A 24,968-nucleotide genomic window follows, 5' to 3' on the forward strand; every position below is an offset into this window, starting at 1 on the left:
TGTCGTGCATTTAGAAAAATAATGTAAGTACTTCACAATGAATTTCGCAACTATTAAAAGTAGTTTCATAATTATTTTTTTTTATTGCTAAAACTTTGAATGCTAAAATATAATTTCAGAAAACTGACAGAACAAAATTTATTTTTTAAAAACTGCTTTTGCAATACGTAGCTTACCATCTATAGATATAGATGCAAAATATATGAAAATCTCAATTTTGAATTTTCTGTCGCTTATGTTGATTTTTCAATCGCACGAATGACATTTCAAGCCATTTTGAAATGTCTTTTGAAAAGGAAGACGTTTTTGATACTTGGCAACGCTTAGTAAAGTGTATGGAAAGTAATCCCGATTTTCCTTCAAATCATGAGTTAATAATCCCCCCAAAATGACATAAAAATTAGGGTAAAAAATTCTCAAATCATGTCCCACCAATGCTTATTATACGTAGCAAAAATAGAAATAATATGAACAACTATTACTGCTGTGGGCATAAAGAATCTACGTTACTCAGGTTCAACAGTCACTTCTCAAATTAGCTATTTTCATATTAAACTATCACAACAAAAATTTTCAATTGTAAAGTTTTGCCAACATTGCAACTTACAGCACAGCCCTGTTTACTTATAGAGTGCTCAAAGCCCAATGAGTAACTTCTCTTTGGAGCCGAAACTGCTTTTTAGAGAAGAGGCAAAGTTTTCCAGATGGATAAAGTGTCCTCGTAGGCCAAAATTGAAAGCGAGAAAGAGTAAAAAAAAAAGCTGAAAGAATTGAATCGAAGTGAATTTTTGGGCAATTTTTTGTCACAATTTTACTTCATATTTTAGCAATTATATTATAACTTTAGTTACACGTGAAAATATAAAGACTATTTTGCAAGCTCCATTCTAATAATATTCTAATAAAATATACAGACAGTATTATTAAGCTCACCGGACAAAAAATTAGTCACCCTAGTGAGCAAGCACCAATGAATCGTTAGGTTTCGCTGGATGACGCAGTGGTCAAGTGGCGAGCTCAACTGTTGGCATGCTGCTTCAACGTGCTCAAAGGCGGGTAGCTATCGATTAGATATTTTTGTTTGAAGCGGATATTATGTGTAAATATGGGTAAGTGTAAGAATGTGATAGAGTGACAAAAAGAGGCATGTGTCTGACTGTGCCAATGGTCATACGGTGAATGAAATTGTTGGATTTGTTGGTGTTTGAAAGTCGATTGTTCAACGTCTCTACAAGCAGTGGTGTAATGCACGTAGTCACGGAGGACGACGTCAGAATTGTGGTCGGAAAAAAATCCTGCATGAAAGAGGCCGGGGACGTGTTTCATGACTTGTCAATCAAAATCGCCTACAAAACCGACAGAAATTGCTTCAGTTAGTGAATGAAGGTCCATCCCAACCTGTTAGTGAGAGAAAATTGCGACGGGGGCTGCATGCAATTAACATTTGGAGTCAAACATCTCGTGAGAGACCATTGCTCACACAGGCACATAAAGCTGCGCGACTTCAGAGGGCTAGAAGCCACCGAACGTGGACATTTGCTGACTGGAGGAATGTAATGTGGTCTGACGAATCACGTTTTTGCCTTTATTCAAAAGAAGCACGTCGTGGAGTGTAAAGAAGAGCAGATAAGACATTTCCTTTTAACTGAGTCAAAGGTCAGGTTCAAGCTGAAGGTGGGTCTGTCATGATTTGGGGCTAACATGAACCAACATGTTTATTTGAACATTCTGGATGATTAGATGTTGCCTTTCAGTCAATATTTTCATGAAGAGTGCGTTTTCGATACCCCTATCTTTCAAGATGACAACAACAAAGTTCATAGGGCTGGAAGAATATGTGACTGATTTTATGAACACTCAGACACTCAATTACATCTCGACTGGCCTGCAAAATTACCTGACTTCAACCCCATTGAAAATCTCTAAGACAAGTTGGAACAACAGGTAAAACGACGAAATCAGCATCTTCGCAATTTGGTGCATTTGTGCAATCAAATCCTCAACGAGTAGCTTAAACTGGATTCGACTTATCTGTATAACCTTGTTAACTTTGTGGACTTCCTTTCTAACCAAATACAAGATTTTATAGAATCCAGAAACGGTGTTACTCGCTATTAAATGATGTTTTTCATGATTTCTCTAAGGGTGACTAATTTTTTGTGCGGTGTGCTTATCTTAAACTATTTTGCACCTTTTCAAAAGTTGAAAATTAAAAATATATGAAAAAAGTTAGAGTTTTATAAGTTAAGCTACGCGTTTTTACTTAAATAAAACTGTAAACTAGCAAACATGTCTGATGTTATCTATAAATAATAGATAAAAAATAGCATCTTCAGTTTAAATTGCAACAATGCATAATGCTAATCCTATGAGAAAAATTCTTCTTTCCCAACGGATAAAGTGCGATTGCTTGTATTGCAAGCTAAAATTACTCCTAACACCTGCTGTTCAAATTTTAAAACTCTAGCACATAATGTACTGGAGTTTTAATTCTTTCTTTTCTCACAAACTTTTCCTCTTATTATTATCGATCTATATTAGCTGATTGAATGTTTCTGTCTAATGATCCCCCTGACTTAATTTCATTTTCAGGTTAAGATGAAAATTCCACGGTGAACACTATGTTTCACTAGCGTATAAAAAATATGAAATAATAAAAAAAGATATCCAGAAATAAATATCACTTAATATCCCAAACAGCTATTTTCACTTTTTACTAGACGGTACATATTTGAGAACATCGTGATCTCTTACATTTTTACCATTCCAATCTTTCATTGAAAAAAAAAATATTATTCACCACTCACTCTCGTAACAGTTGGGAGGGAACATTGACTTCTTAATTTGTCTGGACATTTTGACATACATTCAGAAGCTTGTAGATGGAAATATTGATTGGCTACCGTCCAGTCTAGGCATGCACGTCTCTGAATTTTATGTTTGTCTGGTTGTATTCTATTGTAGCTTCCTCAGTCGGTCTAGCATATTATACTATATCATAGCTACAATAATTTTATAAATGTCTTGCAATAAAGTGAATTCGTGTTTTCTTGAATTTATTGTTTTTTGAATTTCATTTGATATATTTATTACAGTGCTGCATTTATTTTTTTGAGCTAAAAGCTTTATGTTTTTTCTTTTGAAACTTTGTAATATAAATGTTTTAACTTTTATAAAACTTCACATCATTTGACATAATTAGTAGTTGTTATGACCTTAACTATAACGGTTGAAATTAAATATTTCAGTATTTATGTATTTAAGTAATAGAATTTCCTTTTAAAAACTCATAAAATTACTATAAATAAATGTGTTTGTTTCTTACAAAAAAAAGCATTATAGCATTTCTACATTTATCTAGGAATGATCGGGAATATAACTTAGTATTTCAAGAAAAATCAAGATATATAAAATGAAAAATAATAATTTTTCATTTTATCAATCTTGATTTATATGAATCTACATGAGAAAAAATAAACTTCAGTTTTTAATTTCAAACACTCAAGAAGGTGATGTTTAAGGTTTTACCTCCTTCATAATACTGTTTACGTAAATGTTCAAAAAATCTGCTCGGTTTTCAAAATTATAAACAAAAAATACGAAACTGAAAAGTAAATTTAACAGAATAAATGTTTTTTTTGCCATTCTTAAAGGTATTATGATAAAATTACCAAATTTTACCGCACATTATCGAACCATATTTCATTGTTAATTTTACCAAAATCATTAACAAAGCGCTTCGGGGAAAATTACCGAACTTTTTGCTGTTCCCACAGAGCCAAAAACACGGTTAATTATACCATATTCTTGTAGTTTTGATCATACCTTTTTCTCAGTGAGCAATTGATCAATCTCGAAGCTATCCCTACAGCCTTTACCGACTTATTGACTTTTAATGAAGTTAAATAAATGAATGTTTACTTAATCAATATAATCTGTGCAATAATATTGACATTTATAAACTACTGACTTATAAAATTATTCCATCTGGAACAACCAAGGTATTTTTTTAAAAATAATTCTGGATTGAAGTAGATGATATGTAAATTCTAAAAAGTACATTTTTAGAATGTTTTCAGTTCAATTTTAAGAAATGAATGTTCATTTTTTAATGTTCGATTGCAACCATTCTTTACATAAGAAACTGTCTGTCTTTGAAACATTACTGTACAGGATTATCTATTAATTTTCTCTTCATTTTTTTATGTCTCTTAATTAATATCTCTTAATTTTTTTTAAAAAAAAGGTATGTATGAGGTCATAGTTTCAGAATAGTAAATAGTTTAATGGTATCTAAATAGTCATAGTTTGTGAACTTTAACTGTAAATGAACATGTTAAAATATAAGAAATTTTGAATCGTATTGTTCACATGTAATTTTAAACTTTTGTAAACTTACATCTTATGTATGATTAAATGCATGACTTACCATTTATTATAACACTAATAATAATTTAGATAATTGAGTTAATATTTTAAAGCAAGTTTGCAACTAATAATCAGTGGCAATGAAAAATGAAGGTTTCTATTTACGTTAACTTGCAAAAACCGTCAACCTTTGTAAAAGGCAAGTTTCAAAAACTAAGAATGTCTCGTTATCTCTAAAAAAATCTAATTCATAAATATTCATTATTATTTCCAAATTATCTGCAAGATTAATGACACAAAACAAATAAGTACACGATTTGTTACAAGCTAAATTTGCATTAAAGTACTCAGTATGATATATTGATTGCCTGCTTAATGATAGTTTGAGCTATTATTATCGATGTTTTCTAAATCAATTAAGAAAAGCAATTGAGTTTTTTTCTTCTGAGCCATATAACTATGGTTAATTTCTTGGAAGTTTTCGAATAAATTATTTTCAATTTTTTTATCACAATAAGTTTAATGTGACGCTCTTCGAAAGAAAATTAATTAGACTATCAAACTGAATTTTCTTATTTTTTGTACAGATTTCAACAATTAGCAAAGAAAACTTATCTTACATAGAAAATCACAGTGTGACATTTAAAAATCGTGATATTTACACCAGTAAAATTTCATTTTATATTATTCATTAGAACACTAAGAAAAAAAAATTATGGTCAAAACTACCAAAATAGGCTTAAATTTACCGTGTTTCCGGTACCATAGAAACATCAAGAGATCTGTAATTTTTACCGAAGTACTTTGGTAATGATTTTAATAAAATTAGCAATAAAATATTGTTTTATAATGAGTGATAAAATTTTCTGATTTTATCATGATACATTAGAGCATGGTATGAAAACCACGTATTTGGCAAAATTTATTTTTCAGTTTTGCATTTTTACTGTACCAGAACTTCTGGTAAATCGTTACCATATGACCGGAAAAATTACCAAATGAATGGTTTAAAAACCATATATTTTGATTTCATTAACTAAAATTATGTTGTTGTTTTTCTCCAGAAATGTTACCACACAGTAAGATAATTTCATAAATTTTTTTTCTATCGAACCTAACAATACTTAATATTTGTTTTTTTATTACTTAATAATTACTAATAAGAAAGCAATGCCTTCACACTGCATGCTAGCTTTTTAGCATGAATTATATGCAATTTTTTAGCTCTTAAAATTTTAATTAATTTAAAATAAGAGGTATTAATTTAATCAAAAATGAATAGTAACAATTTCTGTTTTTAAAATTATTCTGAAATATAAAAACTTAATTTATTTTTTTCTTATTGTTATTAAAAAGTTTCTTATTTCCATGCATCATTAGATTTAAAATGATTAATTGCTCTTTACATTTAATTCAAGTAATTTATAGCATCGCAACTAAATTATTTGAATAATGTACACTCGAACATCTTAAATATTTCTGTTAATGTTTAATCCATCCTTTTCTGTTACGTTTAAAATTTAACTTTAGTCGCTTCAGATATGCTTTCTGTTAATATTTTTAAAACGTTATTACATTTTTTTAAAAATGTGTTACTGTTTGACTTACAGAATTAAATTATATTAGAATTTAAGTTTATAAGTTGTTTCGTCATAAAGCTAACTAATATATAGCATTACATAGAAATTAGTTATTTAAATAATGTTCTAAGCTACCGTTTCAGGTGAGTTTTCTGAAAATATTAGAAGCAAATTTGTTAATTTCTGACATAAAATTACGCTAGATTTAATTAAAAAAATTGCTTGATAATAATGAAGTCAAATAATTTATAAATATATAAATTACTTAAATGATATTTAACTCTAACGTTTTAGATACTGGCATTAATGAAAATATTTAAAAAAAGTTGTTATTTCCGAGCATTTAAAATATGTTATATTTAAATTTAATAAATTGCTTTGTCTTATTGAAGTCAAATGATTTACAATAATAATAACAATAAATAGGTAATAAATGAGTAAATAAATAAATAATTTAAATTATATGCAACTCTAATCGTTTTAGAGATTTGTTCTGTCAACATTTAAAAAATTTTTTTTAGATCCTGGCTTTAAAAATATATTATATTTGATTCAGTTGAGTTCTTTGTCGCTTTCAACGTACATAATTTATAGAATTTTAATTTAATAAATTACTTAGCATTGAATTATAACGTTTCAGATATGTTGCTACAGTGTTATCTTTTAAAAATTAACACTGTAGATGATGTTAATGTTATATTTTTCTTCTTATTCAGAAGAAATTCTAAACTTAATGAAAGCTTGGAACAAAATTATGATATGTGGTCAAAAAAACTGATCAATACCATGAATCTATTTCGGGAAAAAATAATGGTAATTTACTTTCACTTCTGTGATAAATTGGTCGAAATAATATTTCACATTAGTAAATTCTAAAAATAATCATAGTTTATAAAATACGCCATAGCTTGAGAAAAGTATAAATTTATGCTTGGTTAATGTAATATAATAGAGATATTATTCGTATAATATAAATCAGCTGTAGGCTGACGTAATACAAGACTTTTTATTCGATACAAGACTATCATTATAGAAGACTAAGCAATACAAGACTATTTTCATATTGAAGTTGTGTTTTTTTAGAATGTTCAGTTGTCTTTTGAATATTGGAATCATACGAAATATGAATTTAAATTTTATAAAAACTTTTGAATAATTAAGTGATTATAAATACAAATTTCATTTTCAGAAAAATTTGAAATATCTATTAAATTGATTAGAAATATGAATTTCTTTAATTTAAACTTTTGAATAACAGCATGATTAAAAAAATGTTGTTTTTAAATGCAAATGTTTAAATAATTAGATGGTTACAAAAAATGGATTGCTTCATATGAATATGAATGTAATATGAATGAATATCGTTATTTTTTGATAAGAAAGAAAAGATTAGAAATATGGATTTCTTTAATTTAAACTTTTGAATAACTGAAAGAATATAAATATGGATCCATTTTTGTCATAAGCTTTTGAATAATTAAATATTTAAATAATATGGATTTTTCTAAACTATAAACTATTAAGAAATAAACTCTTTAGAAATATCAATAGATAATACACACACTGAGAAAAAAAATTCTGGTAAAATTGCCGTATTGTACGGTAAAAAAAAACATATTTCTGGTCAATAAAACCAAAACATACAGTATTTAATTGGTCATAAATATGGTATTTTTTCACTTTATTGATTGTAATTGGAAAAAATTGTTTAAAATTATTATTGGTTATACATTATTCTAAAACATGTTTAATGGCCCATTAGGTATACTTTTTTAGAAACCTTTGTCTAGGACACGGATTTATATTTAAATTGAAGCAGTCAAGGGGATAAGTAAGTTTTATTTAATTTTCAAATGGGAGGAAGAGAGATCTATCTCTAGCTTTGACACTCGATCTTCCACGATTTGAATAAATCCGTTTTGTGTTCTTAAGTTGCAAAGGGTGTGTCGATATTCAGACCAAAACTTATATGACTGCTTCAGCTTTTTTTGGACAATTAAATGGTCTTTTCCTCAAAGACAACATCCGAGGGTCTTATACATGTGAGTAGCAACATTGAATCAGTAGGTGTAGTTTTTACTGAGCCAGTGATAAGTCTAAGAGCCTGGTTTTATAAAAACTCCAATTTTTTGTAGAATTGTTTCTGACATGGAGATAAGAGGCTCGCAGCAATAGATAAAGATTGAATGTATACTTTTTTGGAATGTGAGAGTGAGAGTGGAACAGCCTCAAAGGTAGCCAGCCTGTCGTTTAAAAAAAAAAGTAACTGTTTAACTACTCGATCAGTTAGATAACTCCACAGGTTTCTTCCAACTTAATTTTGAGTTTAAAACTGCTCCCAAATACGTGAAAGTTTCTATATTAACAAAGGTAGTTCCAGCAAAAAAAAAAAAGGTTCTCATGAAATCTGCTGATGCATTAATGAAAAGGTCTGTGCGGGGCACGTTTACTCATTTACAACCATATTGTTATCCCTAAACCAGGCATTCAGATATTTGAATACAGAATTAAGGGTGGACTCAATAATTGTCTTAGCATGTCGCTTTGGTGCTTTCGTCCAAATTACCAGAACGCCATAAAGCAAACAGTGAATGTTAGGAATTGTTTGGGAATAGGTAACATCTACATAAATATTCTGATCCTTAGACTAAGTATAGGTCCCGCAGTGAACTGATCATTACGACACGGTTCCCAGGAGATCACCGAAGTCAAGCATCATTGGCTGTGGTCAGTGTGCGGGTGGGTGACCACTTGGGTTAGTTTGCGTAGGGACCGAGGGTGTGCTCTATTGGTCCTCATTAAACTGTTCTACCTTAAATACCATAAAATACTCGACTTTGCGTGCAGGTCGTTGGGCTACCGTAGCGGGGGTGCCATCCTCTCTGCAGAGGATCAAAATTGTGATCGCATGTCTTCGGATCATCCTCAGTGATGTTTCCAAGACCGTCGTCAATAGCCCATTGTGCAGTACTAGGGTGTCGTAAATTAACAAGAACAAGACTAAGTATAGATCAGGTCGTTGATGTAGATGTTAAATAGGGTACAACTGGTAACAGATCCTTGGGAGAGACCAGCATGGAGACTGAAACTCTTTGATCTTTCGTCCCCAAAGGGAACTTTACAGCTTCTTCTACCAAGGAATGCTCAGAACCAGCCTAGCATATTTGAATTAGTACAAAAGGCAGAAAGTTTTATAAACAGCAATTCTTTCCAGACAAAATCATACTATTTAATATCAACAAATATAGCTTTCGTTACTTCTCTATTGTCGAAAACATCTTTTATTGCCTGCAAATAAGCAGCATGATCAGCCGTCGTGAAACGGTTTCAAATAAAACCTGCTTGCTCCTGGCAGATTAACTCATAATTCTCCAGATATCAATTGAGTCTCGTGTTTACCATTCTCTCTATTAATTTGGCAACGACTCTAGTTAGAGAGATAGGACTATAGTTCGATTGGATTTTTCATAGATTCGATTGGATCAAGGAGATTCTGGCTCATTATCCGTCTCATCTCTTTTATTGAATTTATTCTCGGCCATATTTCATGTTCTCTACAGTAAAGGGCAGTATTTTCAGAGATTGTTTCAACATCCAGAAAGATTCGCTTCTATTGATATTATTTTTTTTTACATCATCTTTCGATTTATTTCTTACTATAATGATTTGTTTTCGATAGCAAAGTGTAATGTAAATGGTAATAGTTGTTCTGCTTTTGTGTGTACTATGCGTCGAGACACAAAATTGTTATTTGAAATTAAGGTATTAAAATTTTATTCAAGACCCTTCCCGCTGAATTCACTGGAGCATTGCATTAGAGAAAAAGACTTGGAAAAAAACAGTCACGTGTTGCTATGACGTCAGAAAAGAATAGCAAGACTTCCTGCAGTCTTTTTTTATATATATTTTTTAGTCTTTTTTTTTAAGGCACACGGTGAATAGAACTACAACAAAGATGAATAATGAAAAATATGACTTGGTTATAAAGATAAAACACAATTGATTATAAATAAGTCTTCATTTGATGAGTAAAGAAACCGCATAGCCATTAAGAAATGTGTCTCAAGAAACAACCAGTCATTCTCAATTTAAATTTGATACTAAAACGAAAAACCACTAAGGGCAGAAAATTCAATTTGAATACAAGGTAATCGTTATTCTATTTCAGCAAATTGTGATGATAAATTAAATTAGTGTTCTGAACTAAACATTCCTCGATGGCAGAAAACTTTTCTCGTAAAAGAGAGCCTCTTTCTATCGCCAAAGTGCCAAAAGCTATAATTTTGTTTTCCTCGACACAGCTAAAGTGATTTGGGGTTAAACTGTCGGAACTTTCACAGGACTATCTCATCGATCTTTATGGATCGACTAGACGTCCTGAAATGTTGTCCGTGCCAGGAGAAATGGGGATGTGTGAGATATTAGATAAAAGGGCATGGGTGTGCAGAGAGGAGTAATATGCTAATACTTTTTAACAGAGTTGTCTGGATGGTTTTAACACTTTTCAGACATGTGTTGTTCTGGGGCTAGTTCGAAGATTTTGTCCGCATTTTGATTATGAAAAGAGTATAAATCAATTTGATTAGACTTTAAATGTTAAACATTAAAGGATTTTTATAGACATTATTGGTTGGAAATTCGCGATCTTTAGCATATTATCCCTTTGACGCAGAATTTTTACTAAGCATACTTTTTTATGCTATTTTTCATTAATTTAGGTCAAAATAAGTGAAAAATATTGTGTTTAGAATTTTAGTAATTTATAGTTAGGAAATACTGCATTGAACCCTTTTATTTAAAGGTAACATGCCTTACTTCCAAACAATCATTTTTCAAATTTGCACTTATTTGCAGTTATTTAGATCTTAGCGAAACAGTCATTCATCACTGAAATTTATTTAATTTACAAAATCAGCTTTTGATAAAGCTTTGAATATGATTAAAAAAGAATAATTTCAAACTACTTTTTTGGATTTCATATTTCAGTACAAATATGTTTACGATAATCTACCCGTTTTTATTTAGCATGTATAAAATTACTTTTTATAATTAAAATATATCAAAATATATTTTTGATTGTAGTTAAAGCGTTAGAAAAAAAATATATAAAAGGTACACAGGTGTCGCATCTGCTTCAAAGTGTTAATAACTTTCATTGTAATACTCTAGTTTAAATCATTTTTAATTTCGAATGCCTCTCTTTTGTTAAGAAGAGATTAGACATTTGTAATTTTTTTATATTTTTGGTACTAAAAATCCACTTCTTTCGTACTCAATGCAGCAAGTTTCAAAAAGGAATATTAAAAAATTAAGGAGAAATATTACATATTTCCTTATACCTAATTAAAAAAAGTTTCATACCTTAAAACTTTTTAAAAATAATTCCATTTTTTAAAAAAATTGGATTTCGAAAACATGTGGTAACATGAATATAAAAAACTAATTCCCATAACTCTCAAAGTTTCACATTGCTAAACATTTCAATATTTCATGCTAAAAATTTGAAATTATTTCAAAAGTATGTCAAATTTGAAAGTATGTTGAATCAAAAGTATGTTTAAATTTGAAGTTATTAAAAAAATGAAACTAATAAGAAATTTTCATTATTTTTTTTAAGTTTAAAGTATGAAATACACTGGTTATCATAAATTAAGGAAAATTCACAAAAATCGCGATAACTCAAGAAATTACACATGGAATTTTATGAAACTTACCCACAATATACAACACATAGTAAGGTATTAAACAACATAAAAAGAAATTATCAGACATTAATAGTAGTATAGAAATTAGCACATGTATAAAATAAACAAATTGGAAGTATCGGTTTGCAATAGAAAAAGTACCTTTAATATGGAATATGATTGCCTCTAGAAGCAATACAGCACAAACAGCGATGTGTGATGCTTTCAATTATGCGGTCTATCAGTTCAATAGGAAGTGAGAGCCATTGCTCTTGTAAAGCAGTTGCAAGGGTCTGAGGGGGCGGATTGATGGCAGATACACGCCTCCCTAGAGCATCCCAAACGTGCTCGATAGGATTCAAGTCCGGGGATCGAGCTGGCCACTCCATGCGAGTAATTGTTTCCTGTTGAAGATAATCATCAACAATGCGAGCTCTGTGTGGTCTTGCATTATCGTCCTGTAACAGGAAGCAATCACCAATTGCCCCGGCATATGGGCGCACATAAGCATCAAGGATGTTGTCTCGATAAACCTGAGCATTCACGGTTCCCCTTGGAAAGACATGGAGGTATGTGCGCCCTCCTAAGGATATGCCTCCCCAAACACAGACACTGCCTCTTCCGTATGCATCTCTTTCACGGATGTTTGATGGATGATAACGGGTCCCAGGTTCTCTCCATATCAAATAACGTCTACTGTCACTTTCTAGACTAAACCTGGACTCATCCGTAAAGAGAACAGGCCTCCATTGATCTGACGTCCAGTGGACATGTTGTCGGGCCCACTGCAAACGGTCTCTCCTATGGCGTGATGTGAGCGGCACGCAAATGGCTGGTCGTCTCGCATACAGACCACCTTCGTGGAGCCTTCTGCGCACAGTTGACGTTGACACCAACCTTCCGGTGGCTGCAGCAAGAGAGGATCTAAGATGTGTCGGAGTAGCGGTTCTATTCCTGCGTGCACTTAATGTCAAATATCGGTCATCGGCACTGGTCGTAACAGTTGGCCGTCCTTGACTGAACCTCCTAGATGCCGAATCTGTGGTTTGAAATTGCCTCCAAAGTCTATGAACCACAGATGGACTCACATTTAGCCATCTGGCCACTTCTGATTGACTCTGCCCTGCCTCTAGTCTCCCGATGGCTCTCCATCGTAGTTCTTCAGGCAAATGATGCCTAGGGGTCATTATTACGAATTGGCTATCTCAGATTTTCAATGTCGCAATCACAGTAAAATTTGTGTGCTTTCTCTCAAACTTGGACTTTTATGCTCCAGGCAGATGACGTAAGCCGAGTGCAGCGCCACTAATTTGCATATTGCAATTTTACTCAGCTACTCTTAGTGGACAACATATGCAAATTTTGCACGGTTTGGCTTACTTTTGAAAGAGTTATCGCTATTTTTGTGATTTTTCCTTAATTTATGATAACCAGTGTAATTCGTGTGTTTATTTATAGCTGACACTAAAAAAATATATTTCGAGCATTTGTACATATAATAAAACATTAAAATAAAAAAGTTTTTCTTAAAAGTTTTTAAAACTTCTTTTTTTTTTAGAAAAAAATTAATTTATAAACTTCAGAAGTTTAACAAATTTTATTAGGTTTTCTTCGAATATACCTTTTTAATCTTCCTTCATAATAAAAAAAGCTCAGTTTATAGGACATCCATTGTATATATAATTCATATTCATTGCCAACCGTTATTTTAGAAACATTTAAATTTAACTACAATAATAAAATGAAATAAAATAAAGCGAAACTGTGCGTCTCCATGTATGTCTCTCTTATGTTATAACGTCAAATAATTTTGTACTATTTGAGATTTGGACAAAAGTTTTAGTTAATTCGTGCGGAAGAAACTTCTTAAAAGTAAATTTTTCTCATAGGTTTAACATTAGGCATTGGTCATAAATTGAACTTTTAATGACACAAATATTTTTAAAAAAATATCAACATTTGTTAGCTCACAACCCTATTTTATCTGAAAAGGCGTTTATTTCAGACCCTTTAACATTTAATTATTTCTTACTTTTTGTGTTTAATTATTTCCTACTTTTTGTGCAAAGTAAGCTCGAAGTTGAACGTGAATGGAATGTGAGGGCTACATCACCAAATTAGTATTTATACAGTTATCAAAATCTACGTGTTTATTTTGCTTATAGTTACACTTTTGAAACTATATTCTATAAAACAAAATAATATAACATATTTAGTAATTGAAGGGGAAAAATTAAGTAATGCAACAGAAAGCAAAAGTATTGCTGAAAGGTTTTTGAGTGACAGCTCAAAAAATTATGGTCAAATCTATCAAAATATGATAAAATTTAACGCGTTGCCGTCTGTATGAGAACATCAAAAACGTCGTTGATTTTTGCTGAAGTGCTTTAGTATTAATTTCGGTAAAATTAAGAATAAACTGTAGTTTCATATTTCGTGATAAAAGTTAGTAAATTTGGCATCACGATACCTTAGAGAATGGCATAAAAACCATTTATTCTGTTAAATGTACTTTTTAATTTTACTAAATGTGTAGTAAGAACTTTAATTTTAAAAATCAAAATATCCTATAGACCGTTACCATGTTAATGGAAAAATCTCCAAATGAATTAATTAAATACCCTTATATTTTGGTATTTATGACTAGAATTTCATTTTGCAACCAGCTTTGAACAGCCTGTCAAATTCTGAGTTTACAACTTTCTCTGTTCAACTCCGTAATCTTGCAATTTTGAACCAAACCCAGAAGAAAAGGGAACTTTTGAAAAATGCATTGGGACATTAGTGAAGGGGTTTTGATTGAACTAACTCGCATTCCGTTACATGGAGAGGAAAACTATTACCAGAATTATATATTTTTTAAATTAGAAATGACATTATCATACGGTAGTTTGACTAGAATTTTTTTTCTCCTTGCGTAAGCTATCGCCAAGCTATTGTTGACCGCAATGATGTTTAATTAGTTTGATAATAGGTACTAAATGTATTGTGGTAGTAGGTTCTGTTTCATTTAGTGAAAATATGCAAAGATAGATATCATGGGTAAAGCTTCTTACGGCACCCCGAAAGTAATAAGTACCAAAGAAATTTGCTTGATTGAGGTAAATTTTGACCATAATGAGTTCAATGTCATTATTCAAAATAATACTGTTACTGTTTAACTTGATGGAAGGAACTCTTCAAAACATGTTTCACTTAATCTAATAACGTAAAGTCATCGGGCAGGAACAAAAAAAAAAAAAGAAAAAAAAACAAATTTAGAAATATGTTAGCTTTATTGATTATTATGTCGGTACATGTCCTTTAGTTTTGTCCATGATTTTATGGTGTTGATTAATGCCGATCTGTTATTACTTAAATTTTTTTTATCCCTTACAAAGAACGGGTATTCAGCTAATATTTAGTAAAATTCTTGAATATTTATAACTAAAAACAAAACTTTCAAATTAAGTGAGAACTTCTATAATTCATTAAGATTAGATGTATCCTTTTTCTTCACTTTCATATATTAGTGATTACGTCTTTTACAAAACGAGCAAGTTTGTTACTAAATAAATAATCTTAAGAGACTCAAGGGGCAAGATTTCACTTGATTCGCTTATTGATTCTCAATTAAAACTTAATTTGCTTCAAAATGTACAAAGTGAAAATAACTGTCTACATGGCACTCCGAAAAGCTCTCAGAAACAGGAGCCCATTTTCAAGACTTGTCAGATATTTCTTCTCATTCACGTCTGACGAGTCTTGAAAATACGCGTCTGAGTGTGTGAAGCATATCGAATGTTACTTCAAATTAGTATATTTTTGAAGCGATTGAAATTTTTAATCAAGGAATAAGTTTACTATTATTGTTATTTAAAATGAATCTAATCTGTTGAACTTTTGCCCTCATTATAATAAACTTAATTTTAAAAGATTTTTTAAATACGTTTCAATGTAATCATTAACAATAACAGTCAATCGAGTAAAAAGCTGTTCTGTCAATTTTAAAAAAAGAGAACATTTCACAAACTTATTTTAAATTCATTTTAATCTAATTTTTTTCTATTTGCTTAAAATAACATTTTTTTAAACTTTTAAACTATTTTAATTCATATGACTAATATAGAAAAATTCACATAAATGTACATTCAACATTTATTTACATATTTAAATTTAATTTAAAATTATGCACATTGAAATAGAACGTTCAAAAGAGATGCAACCGTTCATAAGAACAAACGGAAAAACAATTAATATAAGTTATATCATGTAAACTTATCCTAACATGAGTTACATTTTTTAATTAAAGTATGCTAACTTATTGCAAATTAGAGAATGGCAGAATTCTGAGAAAAATTCTGGTGCCGGTACTTACCTTAAAATCCATTTTTACCAGAAAATTATACGTGACAAAACAATCTGATATACCGTAATTTTTACAGTAATAATTAATGTAAAATTACTGAATCTCTCTAATGAAATAAATATTACCATAAAAATAACGGTACAACATTTTACGATAAAATGGATTTTATTGATGAGGCACCCAAAGTACCTCATCCGGATCCGGTATTTTTTGCATTGTATAAAATAAAACAAATTTTCCTGATTACAATTTTTCATTGGATGAATCAATTAAACAGACTTGGACACTTCGATTTTATTATTGTTACCACTTGAGCTTAACTTTCTTTTAGATTTTGAGATTGGTTGTTGAAATTCCAACACACACTTTGAGAGTTTAAAATCAAAGTTAATTCACTAAATTCAAAATAAGTACAGAGTAAATGTAATATAACGTTTTATTCTAATATTCCTTTTATTGCTAAAATAATTATGTCCAGAAATAAATATTTTTGAAACGTGAAATGTGTGCATTGTTTTGTGATTTTCTAAACTAATAAACTGTTTTTTTTTGTTAACATTTGAGTAAAATTAAAATAGCTCATGACGTTTTATTTTACCAATGTCTATTTTTAGGGACAACAACTGAAAAGCGAACATGCCTGAACCCACGGAAAATGGAGAGGAGACTGGGATGCAGGGGAAATCTGAACTGGAACAAATCCAGTTCAAGCAAAATCAAGTCACTGATGAGGTAGAATCATTTTCATAAACCACTTTTCTTTTCTTTCAAAATGATATTAAGAAAAAAGGCTTGCATTAAATACTAATTTACATGCAAATATGATTTTTTCAGTAGATACAAAAAATTAGTTTTTTGAATACAATTTAAAAGTGCTAAAAATTAGTAAGTTAATTTTTTTAACAAAAAACAAATTAAAACAAATCGAAATCTTATATTTTATAGACTCTTTCATTAAACCCTTTTTCCTTCCTTGTTATTACCATCAATAGTTATTAATATAAATATCTAATTAGCGGTGAATGACTATAGCATTTAAACTGTCAGGAATAGGTCTGCTACATATTAAAAAATTAAAGCTATGAACGAAGGAAAATTCAGCCTTTTACGTATTCACACCACGAATATATACTTATAATCATTAAAAGTAACATAAAATAAATAAAAATAGTTATAAAAAATGTTTACTTGTGCTTTGTTTAATTTACAGTTATGCATGCTTAATTTATAAATTATATTCATTATCTATCTATTAACTTAATTAAAAATATTTAGAAGAAAATTTTATAAAAAATACATGTACATGTATCCACTTTAATTGACACCAAGCATTTTAAATTATGAATTTACGATTCTTTTTTGTCGTTAAATATTCGAAAGTCATTGGGTATAAAATTTGCTCGAAGAAATAATTGAGAAAATGGATTAAAAATCCAATGTTATGATGTAATTGGTCATAGGTTTGTCCCAATTCCAGTTAAAGTTACAAAAAAAATTCTTAAAACAGTTTTTTTTCTTCAAATTTTTGTTTTTAGTATTTCGGTAAATTACTATTACTTTTAAAGCTTTAATTGCCACCTAGCATTTTAAATTATGAATTTACGATTCGTTTTTGTCATTAAATATTCAAAAATCATTGGCTATAAAATTTGCTCGAAGAAATAATTGAGAAAATAGATTAAAAATCCAATGCTATGATGTAGTTGATCATAGGCTTGTCCTAATTCCAGTTAAAGTTACAAAAAAATTCTTAAAACAGTTTTTTTATTCAAATTTTTGTTTTAAGTATTTTGGTAAATTACTATTACTTTTAACGCTTTTAATATACATTAAGCATAGTAATTTGCCTTCAACATTCATTTTTCAAATATAGTCACCAAAAAGTTTCATAATGAAAAATTACCAAAAAAAAATTTTATACCATCGAACATTGTTTGGACTATGTAACATTTGAAAAACATAATATTTCCTAAATCTTCATAAATATTAGGTCAAATGTGCGATGCCAAATGCAATTTGGTTAAGAATTTTAAACTGAATAAATTTAAATAAATAACATCAATCAATAACATAAATCAATAACATAAAATTTGTTTGAAGAATTATAATAAATATTTAATTAATATATAGTCTACTTAAGAACTGCATAATTTTAAAAATTTTCTGTGAATCAATAATATGAAATATATTATTATTATTTTACAGTCACTTGAATCGACTCGGAGGATGATGGCACTTTGCGATGAGGTGAGTATAATAAATTTTGAAGTATTAAATTTTATTTGCCTCTAAAATATTTGTAATACTTATTATAAAAATGTTTTATACTTTAAATATTTTATTAAAATTACTTATTAGTCGTGAAAAATAAAAAAATTCAAATTTCAAAACTTGATGGATCGTGAGATAGCGTTGAATAGTATTAAAATATATACCCAAAAATTACTGTTATCAAAATTAAGGTATCATTAGATTGAGGTATTATTATCTATTTTGTACAAGACCAAAAAAAGTTGCATTTTAACTAACATCAGCCCAAAGTCTTAATCATCTGAATACCCTTACATCTAACACCACATATTAATGATTTAAAGATTTATGTTTAAACTTGTAACTACTATACTTTAGTTTGAAATTAAAAGCTGAAGTTATAATTAAAACGACGACTGTACTGATATTTTCATCCACAACTTATTGTTCATGTTGTACTATCCATGTATACTTACACTTTTTACAAACAGTTAATATTTTTTTTAAAGAAATATTCCTTAATTCAGTAAAATGCGTCGAAAGGAAATAATGCTTTACTCATTGAACTTTATCAAAGAAAAAAAGAATCAGCATCAAATGATTCTAATGTGTTGACTTTCGAAATGATTTGATTTTATGAAAAAATATATATATTTAAACTAAAAAAATTTATTAGCAGAAAGAACCAAAAATATGTTTAAGACATTTCATCGAATTGAAGAAAATGAAATATGAAATGTTCTGCTATTGTAGTTTCCGAACAAGAAAGTAATTAAGACATAGAATTTTCATAATTTGTGTAACTAATACACTTTCTTATTTGTTTTAGAGCAAGGAAGCAGGTATACGTACTCTCGTCGCCCTTGATGATCAAGGAGGTAATTAACTAAATATATTTAATAATATTGAATTTTTTAAGAACAATTCAAAATATTCTTACTTTAAGTTTAATAAAAATAAATTCACACTTAGAACTTAGCTTTTTGATCAAAACATCGTTAATATTATACAAAATCTACGAATACAATTCTTTAGCAATGTGCGTTAGCGAAATGAATGTTCACAAAATTAACGGTCTTTATAATTTAAATACAAGAAAATTCTAAAATGTAAAAAAAAATATAATAATTCAAAATTATTTTCTGAAAATGAATTTTATTTGTTTTAAAAATTTATTTTACTCAAATAAAAAATGTTAAAATACTTAAATATAACAAAAAACATTCTAATTTCGTTTTTGGGAGTTAATTTTCAATTTCGGTTTCCACTGTCAGCATATAAAAAAACTTCGATAACTTCATTATTAAAAACGGAGATCAAACATTTAATGGTTTTTGAAAGATAATGAACGAAAGTTCAAATGTAGATTAAAAAATCGAAATTTTGTTCGAAATTACCGATTTTTACCCAGTCGGATACCTTAAATTTGAAGTATTCTATTGCGAGTAAAAATTCACAGGTTGTAAACTTCTTCTCATATCAATTTTTAGAACAAATGGACAGAATCGAAGAAGACATGGATAAAATTAACGCTGATATGAAGGAAGCGGAAAAAAATTTAGAAGGCATGGAAAAGTGCTGTGGTATTTGCGTCTGTCCTTGTAACAAGTAAGCCTAATTTTCTTAATATTAAACAATTAATATGGTAATCAGTTTTCTTTATAGTTGCTATTGATTAACCAATAATATTCACAACGAATAACAAAAAACTATACTTTAATAAATATACTCAGTTCCTTCTCATAAAGCCGCAGCAATAAGTCCTCACTTGTGTCACAAAAATATTTTCCTCTACTCAGAAACACTTTTATCTTTGATAATCTCCAGGATTTAAAAATGTATGATACAATTTTGTGAAGTATAATATTTTAGTAGTACATAAAAATACTTTGTTTAAATATTTTCATTTATTTACAAATAGAATTCCTTTGTGAATTTGTAATAAATGACGAAGAGAAAATTTGTTTAAAAAATGTATTAACACTACTATACCATATTTCATGTACTGGTTTGAACGGAATTCGAAAGCTGTTGAAAGGAGTCTGTAAAAATACTCAGTAGTTAGAAAGACTTAAAAAAAGAAAACACACTTTACCAGATTTTTAAGAGAAATCAATTTTTTCTATCACATTTCAACATCAATTCAATTGTGAGAACACTACTTAAAATTTTATTTTTAGCGCTAATGAAATAGTCATGGCTAAAGTCGAAAATTCTTTAAAAAAATTATCCTGTGATAATTTCGTATCAATTTAGAAAGTCTTTTCGCCTCCATGAGTCAAAACAAAAGTTAAAGTTAAATGTAGTGAATACAATTTAAATGCGATTCAAACATAATTTATTGAATCAGTGTTATTTCCTTTCGTTTATGAAAACCAAAATTTTTAGTGAGTAACACTTTGAAGCATTTTACGCTTCTTTATTGTAATAAAACAAGCTTAATCAAAATCTGGATGCGAAGATGTTTAAACGCTTTCTTTAAAACATTCAACCACCTTGTTTTATTTGTTTCTTTTTTTATCTTCGTTATTTTGTAGCTTTAATCGGTAGTTTTCATGATTTATTGCAGTGTTTAGAAAAATTTAATAAAATTAATGATGTTATTATATTAAAGTTATGCATGATAATTTCTTTAAAATAAAGAAAAGGAAAATATAGGATAAATGCTTTTTAATTTTTACTTCAATTAAATTTGCCTTACTGTCACAACTTGGATAAATGAATTTACTGCTGCCGATGATAACATGTTTGAATATTTCCAAAAATTCTCCTAGTTAGTTTTTCATCTCAAATTTTAGTTAGAAATAAATTTTGCGTGATCTAGAAATTTTTAATCCTTAATCAAGGCACAAATCTACTTAAATTCCGTTGAGTATATTGAACAGTATATAAAACAATGGACAATTTAGACATAAAGAATATATAATATTTTCATGCAATGCAAATAAATACACGATCTCTCAATTCCTCATACATGTGATCTATCAATTTGAGTAAATGTTTACAAAAAAAAAAGAAACTTACATTTAATTTATTATCTGTATTTTCAGAATAAGTTACTTTATTCATATGTGAATGATCGATTTTTGTTATTCTTAAAATAGATCTTCTGATTTTAAAGAAGATGCAAGTACCTGGAAAGCAAGTGAAGATGGGAAAATTGTGAATAATCAGCCAGCTAGAGTCATGGACGACAGAAACGGTGCTGGTCCGATGGGAGGATATATCGCGAAGTAAATTAACTAAATTTGTCAAAAATATTTTGGATTCAACAGATTTTTTTATTTGCCATCATATACCAATAAAAAACATATCGTTTGAAATGTATATACCGGGTTTTCTAAAATAAACGCCGTGAATAAAAAGCTTAGTGAATGACCTATGTAAGTGACATTTTCAGAATGGCTTACAATCAGGGTAAGAGGAAAAATAAAGTGGTAACCAATTTACATTTTAATAGATTTATTTTATACCGAAAAATAGTTAGGATGTGTCATAATTAACTTAAATACAAATAAATAGCAAGAATTAATTTAGAGTTTAAAATATTTATAAATAGTGATGTAAAGAAAGTTCTTTTTATTCTACATTATTAAAATATTAATACACTATCTTTGCTATTACTGGAAAAAATATTTTTGAAGCTACGAAAAACCCGTTGTAGAATTCTTATCAAAACTGTACCATTTCCTATAATACCAGAAGTACATAGTAGTAAAGTAATGAAGCGTCATCTGCGTAATGACGATTTTCTTCGGTTCCCCTAAACGAATTTCGAACTAAACTATTCTCCATTAATTTTTTGTTTTATCACATAGCTTAGTTTTTTATTTCAATCAATGTATATAATTAACATTAATTAAGTATCATTGTCATCAATAAATGTATGGCGATTTTATTTTTAGCTTTTCAACACGAATAAATGCATTTATTGCATTGCTTTTTTCTTTTTTCTACATAGCTTATTTAAAATATTATTCTAATTTACTCCTTAAAATATGTAATTTATGTATTTCATTGTCTATATTTAAATTTCAAACTATAACTAGCGCTAAACCAATTAGAAAATTCCATTTCGTTTCTCACTCATCACACATCATTTTCACATCGTCGTATGCTTCGAACTATCTGTGTGCCAAATTTGGTTGAATGGTGTAGGAGTCTATAAAGGACACACAAAAAGACTGACATTAATTTTTATGTGTAGAGATTTACTTAGTTGACTTTAAAAATTAAAAAAGAGCTCTATGAGGTACTATTTTTGTTGAGCTTAGTTTTATTTCAACTAAGAATTTTCCATTTTCTAATTTTATGTTCATAATGCTCCCTGAAAAACATAATATTACTTAAAAATCATCTAAAAAACTCACCTTAGTCTGCTCATTAACTCAAAACTATAAATATACTGCGCGTATAATAAATTCATTATAATTTTTTAAAAATATATTGATATATATTTTTGAGATATTTTTAATTAATTGATATTTTATCACTAGTTTTTATTAGTTAGTACTTTTTTATAGCAAAAACTAAAACTGTAGGAGAACAATTACACGATTGCCACCCTGAAAAAAAAACAATTCTAAGAAGGTGAAAACGATACTTATATTTTTTTAAAGATTTATTGTGCACAAAAATTTCAAATTTACATTTAAAAAAATAGGTAATAAATCTCATTTTTAAACCTTACAAATCCTTTTTATACTGAAAAAAAGTTATGATGTGAAATAATTAGCTTAAATACAAATTAATGACAAGAAAATTATTTAGGAAATTTGCCACCTATAAAATCGTTTTCTTTCTTGAAAATTCATATTCTTCCTTTTCCGTATAAATATTATTTTAGAATAGAATTTAAAAAAAAGACATCAAAACTTTTTTTCTGGATAACCTATTTTAATTGATCCTAAACTTCCTTTGGCGATTTAAAAAATAATCCTTTAAAATTCTAGACTATTTTTAAAAAGAATAACGAACATAAAATCAGAAAACAAAGATAAACGTATTTTTAACGTTTTAACTTTAATTTTTAATAGGGTTAGAAATCGATCCGAACCCGTCCCATTTTTAACTCGTGTTAAATTCCTCAATCCATACTTCCTCAATCCAAACCTGTGTTTTAAAAATTGGCTTTATTATAATACTCTTTGGTAAATAATTTTGTTCTTTTTTTAGAAATAATTCGATTTTTTATGGATAATGACTTTTCCCTACTCTTTCTTTAGAGTCAGTAATGATGCGCGTGAAGAAGAAATGGAAGACAACATGCAACAAGTGAGCACCATGATTGGGAATTTAAGAAACATGGCTATCGATATGGGAAGTGAGATGGAATCTCAGAACAGGCAATTAGACAGGATCAACTTGAAGGTGAGGGCAACTAAGTCTTCAGTTTTTATCATTAATAGTGCAACACCTACAAAAACCGATCTGTTTTGCACTTTTTGTAATATTTTAAAAGAGAAATTGAAAAAAATATATGCTTAAAAGTTCGCGCAATCTGAGTAATACGCCATTGGATCATAAGATTATCGTAAGATTTGAATGAACTCTCAAGTGCTCGAACTGTGCACTCGAGAATCGATTGTGCATACGAACAGTGAACTCGTGCACTAGAATCAATCGATTTGTGCACTCGAGTGCAACTTGTGCTCTATAATTTTTATTATTATTATTATTATTATTAAAAAAGCAACACCTTCAAAATCCAATTTGAATTTGATTTGTTGTTAAATTTTAAATGAAAAATCTGAAAATATATGCTCAAAAGTTCGAGCTATTGAAGTATTATGTCATTGGATTATAAGATGTGATCATAAGATTATCGAGTGAAATCAGTGCAACCTGAATATTCTAAAATGACACACATGTTTTCGAGTTAAGCTTTTGAAATAAGAAATCTATAGTGGAGAAACTATAGAACGTTTAAAATCTGAGAATGGTTTAATAGACACTAAACAAATATAAACTTTATTTCTTCTTTTTTTTCATTTTAGGCTGAATCCAACAAGACGAGGATTACTTCAGCCAATCAACGAGCATCGAAACTTCTGAAAGACTAAAAAAAAAGAGAAAGAGAAACAAGGTCGCACAGTCAACACTTACTTTCCAACCAATACATTCGAAAATTCAAGGACTTTTGGTTGAAATTTAATTTCAATTGATGGACATTTTGTCGAATTTATATTAGTGATAGTGGAATATTGCTATGATGGGGACCCCATAATTGAAAAAATTATAACTAATTTTATAAAATTAAATATTTTTAACAATGTGATTTTGTAAAAACTCTTTATTGTTTGATTTCATTGTAAAGCATTGATTAAAATTTAAGAAAAAAAAATATGCAAACTGGACTTCCATCAAAAATATTTTTAAATAAACCAAAACGCATTTTAGATAGTACTTTACTGGGAAATCAAGCACAAAGACATTAAAATTATTTTGCTACTTTTTTTTAACAATTATTCGGCATACTTTGCAGTTATTATTTAAACGTGAAGCACATTTCAATATTGAACTTGAAAAGCCGGTTTTAATGCATATCACACGTTTCAAATAAATGAAATGTTTTCTATTAAAAATCAATACCACAAAACACTTTTTAATCTTCATTTTTAAAAAGGAGTATTACATTTTTGTGTTCTAAATAATATCATTATGAAATTAAAACTTTCATCGTTTTTATTTATAATTCCTCTATCATTTTTTTCATGCGCATTTTCTGTTCTTTCTAAC

General features: G+C 28.8%; 1 protein-coding gene across 1 annotated transcript in view; it reads left to right on the forward strand.

Moving 5' to 3' along the window:
* Positions 1 to 24,599, forward strand: part of LOC107447967 (synaptosomal-associated protein 25) — a 39,515-nt gene extending 14,916 nt beyond the window's left edge. Inside the window, exons 2-8 of the mRNA XM_043041345.3 lie at positions 16,595 to 16,712; positions 18,186 to 18,227; positions 19,060 to 19,108; positions 19,721 to 19,838; positions 21,335 to 21,463; positions 23,456 to 23,600; positions 24,227 to 24,599. Of these exons, the coding sequence (XP_042897279.1) occupies positions 16,617 to 16,712; positions 18,186 to 18,227; positions 19,060 to 19,108; positions 19,721 to 19,838; positions 21,335 to 21,463; positions 23,456 to 23,600; positions 24,227 to 24,292 (645 nt within the window). The 5' untranslated portion in view covers positions 16,595 to 16,616 and the 3' untranslated portion in view covers positions 24,293 to 24,599. The remainder of the gene's footprint in view (positions 1 to 16,594; positions 16,713 to 18,185; positions 18,228 to 19,059; positions 19,109 to 19,720; positions 19,839 to 21,334; positions 21,464 to 23,455; positions 23,601 to 24,226) is intronic.
* The last annotated feature ends 369 nt before the right edge of the window (positions 24,600 to 24,968 follow it).

This window comes from Parasteatoda tepidariorum, chromosome 3 (assembly GCF_982258835.1).
Source record: "Parasteatoda tepidariorum strain Cologne lab strain chromosome 3, Ptep-v5.0, whole genome shotgun sequence".
In the NCBI taxonomy this organism is placed as follows: domain Eukaryota; kingdom Metazoa; phylum Arthropoda; class Arachnida; order Araneae; family Theridiidae; genus Parasteatoda; species Parasteatoda tepidariorum.